The 10403-nt window shown below is 39.7% G+C and overlaps 1 protein-coding gene across 2 annotated transcripts; it reads left to right on the plus strand.

Moving 5' to 3' along the window:
- The first annotated feature begins 792 nt into the window (after positions 1–792).
- On the plus strand, positions 793–6609 carry arl14ep (ADP-ribosylation factor-like 14 effector protein). 2 transcript variants are annotated; one of them, XM_078286847.1, is made up of 5 exons: positions 793–963; positions 2392–2587; positions 2743–2871; positions 4084–4127; positions 5268–6609. In XM_078286847.1, exons 1-5 carry the CDS (start codon positions 893–895, stop codon positions 5506–5508), a joined length of 681 nt encoding a protein of 226 aa, XP_078142973.1. In that variant the 5' UTR covers positions 793–892; the 3' UTR covers positions 5509–6609. The 2 variants fall into 2 exon arrangements, with proteins under 2 accessions (XP_078142973.1, XP_071752292.1); XM_071896191.2 differs by having other exon boundaries at positions 5280–6608.
- The last annotated feature ends 3794 nt before the right edge of the window (positions 6610–10403 follow it).

The raw sequence follows: 10403 nt of genomic DNA on the forward strand, positions 1-10403 counted from the left end.
CTCAGAGGCACTGAGAGAAGAGACTGTATTACTCCAATTTTAGCTTCCCTGCACTGGCTTCCTGTACAATTCCTATAGAATTGATTTGAAGATTTTATTGCTCACCTACAAAGCAGTACATATAGCCCACCCGACATTTCTGAGCTCATACGTCCATATACTCAACATTATGCCTTCAGGTTGACTTGTATGGCTCTTCCCTCAATTCCCAAATCCAGACTGAGGTCAAAGGGCAAAAAAATACTGTTCGATATAAAGTCAAATAAAACCAAACCAAACCCATATTATCTTTTAAGTCCCCTTTGAAGCTCTACTTTTATAAACTTGCCTTCTCTCGACTTTTTATTATCACATATTATTTTATTGTTCTTCCTTCTGCACCGGTCTTAAATTGCCTTCTATTGACTTTTATTATTGTGTCCTATTGTACTTCTATTAACTGCTCTTATATCGTTTCCATTATTTTCCTTTATTGTTTCCAGTATTATTATTAGCATTATTATTGTTATTTCTGGTTTGACTATTGTTCTGACTGCCTGTAAAACACTTTGTACAATATATATGTATTTATTTGAAAACTGCTATATGAATGCATTTTATTATTAGAGGTGTTGTATAGTTTTATCCTTGAAAGCTGAGAAAAGGAAAAAGAAAACACAAAAATATACACCATCTTTGTTGAACGATTCTCTGGGCTGCAGCTAGATGGCACTCGTTTCCTTGGCGAAACCGGAAGTTAAAGTGGCTAAAGCGGTACCTTTTAAGGTCGTCGAAGAAGAAGCTGAACGAAAACATAAACAGATATAGAACCGCTCGTGCTGCCTCACACTTCCCCCGCATGTTTTCAACACATTTCTCTGAATGAAAGTGTAGTTTCAACACCAGAGACATCATGCCCGTCATCTGTGCAGCAATAGGATGCACCAACAAGTTTGTCAAAGGGTCGGAAATAAGGTTTTATAGGTAAGTTTTCATCGGTGAGCTGCAACGGTACTGGGAGGGAAATGTGCGGTACAGCCGATCGTTTATTTAACTTTTTAAATTGATTTTTAATGTTATAGGGGACATAATAGAAACCGGCAGAAATACCTAACTGTAACTGTGACGTAACTTAGGAACAAAACGTCCTGTTTGCCACTGTTTTTGTTACTTTAAACAGCTCATGTTACTGTACATCCTAGCTTAGCCTAGCTTGTCACGCTATAGTCAAATTGAGCTACCTTCAAAATGAATGCATTAAGCTACTGCGTATAGTGGTATTTTTTTAGTGGTATTTTCTGTTGGTATTTGTGTTTTGCAGAACCACACTAGAGCTTGAAAAAGTAGGCTTGCACAGTAGCTTATCTATTATACAGATACACAGATATACTCTTTATCCTATACAGTCCCCCTGCCATTTGAAACGCTAACTTATGTCAAATCTGGTTTAAGCAAAGGCTATATGCTAAATCTCAGCTGCAGTAACATTAGCCTGTGACTTTACTACCATCTATGAATAATTTTGATACACCAGGATTATGTTGATGGTGGAAAAAATACAATGTTGGGATGAAACACATCCTGCAGTTTTCCACTTACAGCCTTTGTCACCAGTGTATTTCAACACTCACGGCTGTCTAAATTGGTTTGACAGTGTTGTGGACAGACCAATGCCAGCCAGCTTGACAGGCTACACGTTTACTGCATTTGACATCAAATAGGGTACTGCCTCACATGGGAGCCACATGTCAAGATGTAAATTGGATTAAAATGTTTTAAACAGAAAGTCATCTCCTCAGAATGAAAGGGTGATGGTGTAGTAGTCTCTCTGAGACGCCAGAAATCACTGTTGAGCTTTCTGTAGGAGTCGTGGGCCGAATTCAGCCAAACTGACAAACCCACACTCACACACTCAACCCTGTAACATTTAGGTTAGGTGTGTGAATGGTGCTGCCTGTCTGATGCTCCTGTAGATTTATGACGGCAGAGTCTGATGTCCTCTAGTCACCATTTGTGGGTCAGTACATCATTCTTCTGACAGCTGAATTGAGCTTCTGTATGGATGCTCACAGTGAATTATGGTAGAATGGATTGCAATATTAAATCCTGTATATTGGTAAATGCAATTTCACACGTTGCTTGAATATATCCAACATTAAATAATAACTCTAAAATGAGTAGATCGGGAAAGTATGTGGGCCACATGGTGAAGGTAACTAAATTGCAAAATAGTGATGCTCTATGTTTTTGATGAAGCATGACGACTTTCCCTCCCCATAAGATTGTCCAATTGCATGGAAAAGTCCCAGTGTAAAGACTACAGCATATTTTCGATATCTGTGTGTGATGATTGAAATTGTGCATCTGAACCTGCTTTAAAAGTAATGGTCTTCTCACTCTTCTTTATGGCAGGTTCCCCCTCAGCAAACCTCAGCTTGCCAGCCAATGGGTGCACAGCCTGGGGATGAAAAACTTCATCCCAACCACTAACACCTGCCTCTGCTCAGAGCATTTCAGGCCAGACTGCTTCAGGGACTACAATGGCAAGCAGTTTCTGAGAGAGGATGCAGTGCCCACCATATTTACTCTTGGGCATGATTCATCAAAGGTGTGGCTTCACACTATTATACAGACTATTGCTCACAAATCATTGTCAAGTATTTGTTTTTTGTCCAACATAAACAGGTAGTCCAGTTTGACTTTTATATTATGCTAAGTGAATAGATATTATGCTAAGTGAATAGATCTGTGAAAACTCCACAGATTGAACTTCGGAAAAGAGGGGTGATACCTAAGGAGCCGAACCCCATCAATCGAATTGGAACACAAGCAGACAGAGAAAGGGTGAGGGAGGCCGTCGGTCAACGCAAGGAGAAACGAGGGGGATTCAGGGTGAGTCTTCCATTGCCATTGCTCTCAGCTTATATGTGAGACATCGGTCCAGGCCCGGTAGACTCTGTGTCATGGTGCATGAGGAAGAGCCTTGTTTGTAGTGCTCAACACAGCAAACTGAGCTGGAACAAGGAAAGCTACCCATTGTGGCTTTTGCCAACGCAAAAGAAAAAAATTATGTTACAGAGTTTCATTAGACACAATCAGTAATCAGTTACATAATATGAATAATAACAATAATAATAATAACAGCAATAATTATTATGACTATTATTATTGTTATAATCATTATAGTTTCCCACTTTTCTTAACAATGTTACAAAGTGCTGTGTAATCAGCTAAAAAAAAGTATGCTTCATTAACTCCTGCAGAACAGAAAAAACAAAAAGTCAACTCATCAGTTCAGTGACCACTAAGTAGCCAACACCATCAAATTAAAGCCAAAAAGATAACCGATACTGCTGGCTCATTAACTTTGCAGAGTTCAGAAGTCACATTGGAGTCCCAGCAAACACTCCTGCTATAGCATAATGAGAACAATAAGTTAAAAAATGAGTTTACAGTTGATTAAAAGAAAATACAGTTTGCTCATTGAATTTCCTCAGTCAGGTTGTTCTAAAGTTTAGAAGCTCTTATTGCAAATCTCCTGCAACCTTGATCCTCACCTTTTGGCTTTAATCTGAACTTTGAAACAGTCACAAGAGCTTTATCTGTGGATGTATGACCATTGATTGCTTTAAAAGTTATAAATGTATATATAAAATCTTATAATTTATAAAATAATAATAATACAGTGTAGTGTAGGCAAGGATGCAGAGTTATGATAGTCAATACAAGAAGGAATAAAGAACAACTTAAATCAAAATTGACTCCCAAATTTCTGGCACTTGGATTGGTTAGCAGATTGCAAGTTGCGTCTGTTGGAGCCAAATATAACAACCTCAGTAATTACATTTTAAGATTAAGATGCACTGATCATTAGTGTCAAAGGCATCACTAAGACCATGTAGAACTAGAATAGAACATTAACCAGCATCCACTGGTTAAAGAGGATCATTTGTATGTGGAAGCAAAGTAGTCTCCAATATGTTAAAACATAAACCAGACTATGACAATTGTAGAAGTTCTTCTTATGAGTACCTATAGAAACTATATAGCCTATTGTGGGGATAACCTACCTGAGCAGAATATGTTTTTCTTTTTTTGTCACAGGGTGGACGAGGAGGCGGGCGAGGAGGAAAAACCTCATCTGACAGGTGAGACTATAACAGTCTTCTTAAAGGGAAAATCCACCCTAAAACACTGAAACACTGTTAAAAAACAGCTATTTGTGAATGATGTACGTTGCATTCCTGGGCCCATTTTGTTTTTTGTTGGTGTATTTTTCTTATTTCTGTGGATAACTGGCCAAACGTAGACAACATGACGTCACCAAGATATATCCAGCGCAGCTGCAATGGAGTTTGATAGCAGAAAAGGTTTCAGCGATCTAAAACATCAGCGGTAAACGTCAGGTTTTGGTGTCAGTCCCTCAGAATCAAAGAGCGAGGGTTTCTTTCTAGAGCCGCCATTTTGCAGTGATGTTCAACGATCATACAGGGAGAAATCCATTGTAGAAGAGGCAGAGAGGCCAATTTCCCCACCAACAGTAGCCCCAATAAACCAGAATGCAATGCAGCAACAAGACATGTTGTGTTTTCAGTAAGGGGCGAGACTCTTGCTTTTTCTTGACTGGAAAAACTTGCTCTCTTGCTCTTACTGTGGTATCACTATTGCATTCACTCTCTCTGCCTACACCTACTGAATGCAACAAGTTCAGGCCCGTTGTTTGGGGGTTGTCAAAAGGCATTCTGGGAAATGTGGGAACTCACTAACTGAAGTAGAAGTAGACGAGGCAGGTTGAGGGAAAGTGGGTTCACCAAAAAAGTAAATTACAACACTTCATCACAAAATAACTCCTGGAACGCATTGAACAGCACACATTGATGCTAACAGTGTAAGAATACCTGAGGGTGTAATTTTCCTTTAAGGCCCTGGTTTTGTATTAATTACATTTTTGTTTGAAGCCAGATTTGACCATTGTTTGTTTCATAATGATGTGAAAACTAAAGCTGTCCCCAGGATTTCACCTCTGCTCAGTAGATGCTTCATACCTTAACTGTGTGCATCAGTTTGTCATTGCCCGGCTCTACTGTGTGCTGCTGATAGTGTTGAAACATAAAATATGGTTCATAGTTCCTATTGATAAGGTTATTACCATTTTAAAATGTCATACTTTAATAAATGCCTAACTGTAATTGTGTTATTTAAAAGTAACACATTAGTAAAAGGAAACTGCTGAGGGAAAAGACTTCAAGAAAACCCAGTTCAATTGTTGAATCAGTGATTAATGTCAGTCTTTCATGCAGACAGACCTTGGGAGCCAAGAGCAAAGTTTACGACGGCAAAGGCAGACTGCTGTCCAACGGCAAGGACATGTGTGACTGTCTGGACGTAGACTGCATGGGCTGCTTCTACCCCTGTCCCGAGTGCGGCTCGCGCAAGTGTGGGGTCGAGTGCCGCTGCGACAGGAAGTGGCTTTACGAACAAGTGGAGGTGGAGGGCGGAGAGATCATCCGGAACAAGTTTGCTGTTTGATTCGCAGTGAATATTTGAAAGACTTGGTTGTGATATCAAGGGGATTCTGGGAACCGAAACGTGCTCCCTCTCTGAACGCAGCTATTCCGGTCTGACTGTTGGACCCCCTTCATTCAAGACTGTTATGTTTTTTTTAAGGACTTTTTAATGAAGTTTACTGAGATTCATCAGGCTTTGCAAGGCTAATGGCTGGATAGAGTGTCATGCAAAACAACAGTTATCCTGCGCAGTTTGGAGGTGTAGTTTTTGTTTCTCTTAAAACCATTTGTTCCTATTTCTTCTAAAGCTTTGTTTCTCTGTTAGGTCCTGCAGTTAGCTGCATTTCGAATGTGCCAACTTGCATCAATAAACTCTGTTCTTAATGCTAAGTTCCCAGCTTAGAGTGAATTTTGTGTTTGGGCTTTTAGCATTTTCTGGGTCTGACATGACGTGTAAATCCAATTTGCTGTTGTTGCAGACTTGAGTCTCTGCAGCCTCAAGTCTTTTAGTGTCCAAGTGTCCCAAATTCCAGTGTGTCAAAATCAGTTGCTCTGTTGTGTGCAGTAAAATGTTCAAATTAATAAATTTTTATTTTCTCTTAAGTCTAATTGAATTAATTACATTTGAACCAAGAACATAAAGAATCATGTTAGATCATATTAGATCAGGCAACTTGGAAATTAGATGGATTTGGTACCAAAAAATTCACGAGGTTAGAGTTTCACATAACCTTCTGTATTATAGTCTCATAATATGAAATGTATGATTGAGAGAATAAGATACATGAACAATACACACTGAATAGCTTTTTTAGAAAAAGAAAATTTTCAGGATTGTAGTACTAAAAGCCTTTAAGGGAACTTGTTTCTGTGCTGCCATGATTATGTAAGTAATAACTAATGAATTTTGGTATGATTGAGTGTAGCACTGTACTGTAGTTAATTACAGTATAATGCTTCACTCTCATCAATACAATATTAATATAGTTATGTACTGAATTTGCATGTAAAGGAAGGCATAAACTGACAAATGTTTTGATCATGTTTAGCAAATCACTGATTCTGGTCATGTGTGATTTGTGAATGTTTAATCTTGGCAACAGTGAAAAGTAGATGAGATTGTCTACAATTCAAGACCCCAAAACACCTCTTCACATGTGAAAAAGTTGGGTCCAATTCATTTTTGTCTCTGCCAATCTCAAGGCATCAAATTTGTGACTTTTGGACTTAAGTCTCCTACTGTGTCGTCTTCTGAATCCTGAGTGATGTTGATTCACTTATGATCTTTTTTTGTCCCATAAAATGCAGGTAATCCAATATAGCCATGCACAACCACGCAGACCTCCTGCTGCATAATACTGAATCAAGCAAACAAAATGAATCAAAAGATTCACTCTGCTGAACAAATTGAAAGGGGCTCGTTCCCAAATAAGAGCCAGAGCTAACCTCGATACTACAATCTGTTTCACCAGTGTGATATAGTGATGTAGTGGAGGGTAAACCCACATAACCGCAGTTTACCCTCCTTTTTAGACTGATATGAATTACATCAAGTCATAGTAAGGAGTATCAAACTGATGTAAGTTATATGAGGATAAATTAATGCTTTTCTTTAAATGTAACTGATGTTTCTTTGTATTGGTTAGTGTTTGCCTTTTGATGATCACCGACTGGAGGCGATTGTTTACCCACCTTTTTATTCACCACTACATCACTGGCCATAGGAAAAGGGTAAGCAGCATGACACAGCAGTTCATCACACTGACAAAAGGAACATTTTGAGAAATAAGCCAGATTGAAATGTCTCAAGTTTATGTCCTGCTCCCCTCAAGCTCACATATATGTTAAATATAATGACTATTATGCAGTCCATGGTTGCTTTGCCTCTTATTTTCAGGGACCATTGGCAGCATTAGTCATCAAAATAAACCATGGGCAATGGATGAAAAGCAGCGTCTAGTCAAAATATGAACTTTCAACTGTTACCATGGGACTGGTGGGTATATTTCTCTCTTAAAGGGCATTTTTAATCACTTTTGCGGCTGTATCCACTGAGAAAGAAGAAGCAGAATAATTCAATTCAATTCCAGTCTTCATTGTCCCGAAAGGGAAATTTGGTTTACAAAAACACATAACAAAAACCAACATCAAAAACCTACACAGAGACACATATCAGTCGATGAGACCAGAGAGGGAGTCAATGGCTTGATACGATGCAAAAAAGTAATTCATCAAAGCAAATAATGTTTTCATACATCATTTGATGTGCAAATGAAGCAATCCAGTTGCTGTGGGTACAAATGAGTCACTGGTTCTTTTACTGGAGGGCTCAAACTTCAGAAGTATTGTCCTTCCTCACCACATGGCTCTTAAACATGTCAGTCGGTCGTTCCTGGCTCACACCAGTAACCAACCTGTCGTCCTTCACCAAGCTTCCCAGTCTGTTTTTACAAGTTAATTTTTTTTTCATAGGGAAAAACAAGAACTACTGAACCTTCTTCAGAGTCCATCTGTATTCATGTCAAGAGCCTTGTTTTCTATCAGCAGCAGTTCCCAGACATCATCCACCAGCTCCGGTTCCCTGCCTTTGATTACAGCAGGGACCGGGCTGTAACCTTCTAAAATCTACTGCCATGTCCTTAGTTTGGAGAAAATTCAACTCAAGGAAGAATTCATCACGCCGTGACACCGAGTCATCAACAACATGACCATGTCCATTTTCCCCTTCCTGCAGAAGACTAAGAATGACAGAGTCATCTGTAAACTTGATAAAACGTCTATCTAAATATTGGCGGCGGCAGTCATTAGTGGGGAGAGAACACAAACCTCGGGGGAGCCGGTGGATGAAACACGCTGCTCTGAAAGGGCAGCAGTGACCTGAACGCACTGAGATCTGTCAGCAGCTATCCAGCCCACAATGTTCAGATTGAACTTGAGATGTGACAGAAGCGTCTCTGCAAGCATATGGGAGCTGCATGGTGTCGAAGGCTGAAACTAAATTTATGAACACAAGCCTCAGATGGGTCTTCGGTCCCTCTGGATGTTGGCAGAGAAGAGTAGTAGAAAGAAAAGTAGATGTGTGCAGCATCTTCCACTCCGTCCCTGCCCTACAGTATACACATATGCTGTCATGATCCAATGCATTATCAACTTGCTCCAGAAAGTATGTTTTTACTGAAATATTTATCAAATGTTTTCACTACTGGGGACGTTAAGGAACTCATTTAGCTCCTTGGGTTTGTTTTGAGTCCTTTTTGGCAATGGAAATAAATCCAGACACTTATTTTTACCTTTGACAAAGAGGTTATGTTTTTGCTGTAAGTTACTTTGTGTTTGTCTGTGAGCAGGATATCTCATGAACAAACTTATGAACAAAATTCTGTTAAATTTTGTGAACAGATAGTTCTTGCGCAAAGAATTAGATTTCAATGGTGATCTGGATCTGGGATTTCCACCATTACACATTTATAATTTTTTAGCCATAACTATGAAACTAACAGAGATAGAGACTTGATTCCAAATCTTATGGGTATGTTTATAGGGTCAAGAAATCAATTTCACTTTACATTTATGTGATATGAATGATGTCTTTGCGTGTAACAGCAAGTTGGAGAATTGTTCAGCGTTGCCGGAGGTTTGCGCTCTCCGAATGCCTTTTAGTTGCCAGTGTTTCCAGAGAGGAAACAGCTATTGAGAACTGGTGGCAGCCCAGCTTGTCTCCAATCTTCTCCCATGTCATCCATCCTGCTCTCCCTCCTCTGGCTACCTGCGGCTGCTTGTATCTAATTCAAAACCCTGCTGCTGGAATACAACGCTGTTAAGGAAGCAGCAGCCCCATTACCTCCGGGCCACGGTTCATCTCTACTTGTACTCTGTGCTGTTCTACCAGCAGCCACTTAGGTCTCCGTTCCCTGCAGGGCCTGGTCATCACTCCACCCGGCCTCAGCTCCTTTCCAACCAGGCTCCCGAATAACGGAACGATCGTCTCACTCCAGTCAAGACAACAGAGTCACTCCCTATTTTCTATTGCAATTTATCTGTTCAAGAAATACTTCAGGTCCCCCCTCCCATATATCTCCCTCTTCAACTTGCTCCAATATGCTCATCTTAAATAAAGGTACTGAAAATGATTCTTCGGAGTGATGCCATAGAAGAACCATTTCTGGTTCTACAAAGAACCTTTCAGACCAAAGTTCTTTAAAGAACCATTTCTGCACTCCTTTGCTTAGACACCTGCATTGTGTTTTTGTTTACCTGCCCTTATAGAGCCTCATTTGTAATTGCAAAATATATACTATGGAGGGGTTTGGTTATTTTCCAGATTTGCCATCACCCACCATCCTTTGCACCTTTATTTTTCTGTGTGTACAAAAGTCCTTTGTGTATCTCCCCACAGCTCTTTCCTTTCCAGGCTCTTTTCTATCATCGATCATTCCATTCGGTCACTTTCTATCATCGATCATTCCATTTGATCACTTTCTATTATCAATCACTCCATTCGATCACTTTCTATCATCGATCATTCCATTCGGTCACTCTCTATCATCGATCACTGCATTCAATCATTCCTGCGGTACAGGAATGTGTTGTTACATCTATTGTTAGGTCACTACGGCTCTGACCTTTGCACTCTGTATTGTAATATCGATAATCTATTATTCTACTGTTGCACTCATTGTAATTCACTCTGGATAAGGGCGTCAGCTAAAATGCCTCAAGTGTAAACAGCAAATGTACAACAACGCATGCTGTGAGATTCCTCCCTGAAGTGGGCAGTCTCTCTTGTTTTTTACACATAAACTTCCTCTGTATTGACCTTTCTGAGTCTGACCTTGTTGATATAGTCTTTTCCCAATTCTTCTCTGTAGGACAGTATATTCAGAGAAAAAACAAAGGAGTCATTGTCAAACAGGAGAG

This window comes from Centroberyx gerrardi, chromosome 1 (assembly GCF_048128805.1).
Source record: "Centroberyx gerrardi isolate f3 chromosome 1, fCenGer3.hap1.cur.20231027, whole genome shotgun sequence".
In the NCBI taxonomy this organism is placed as follows: domain Eukaryota; kingdom Metazoa; phylum Chordata; class Actinopteri; order Beryciformes; family Berycidae; genus Centroberyx; species Centroberyx gerrardi.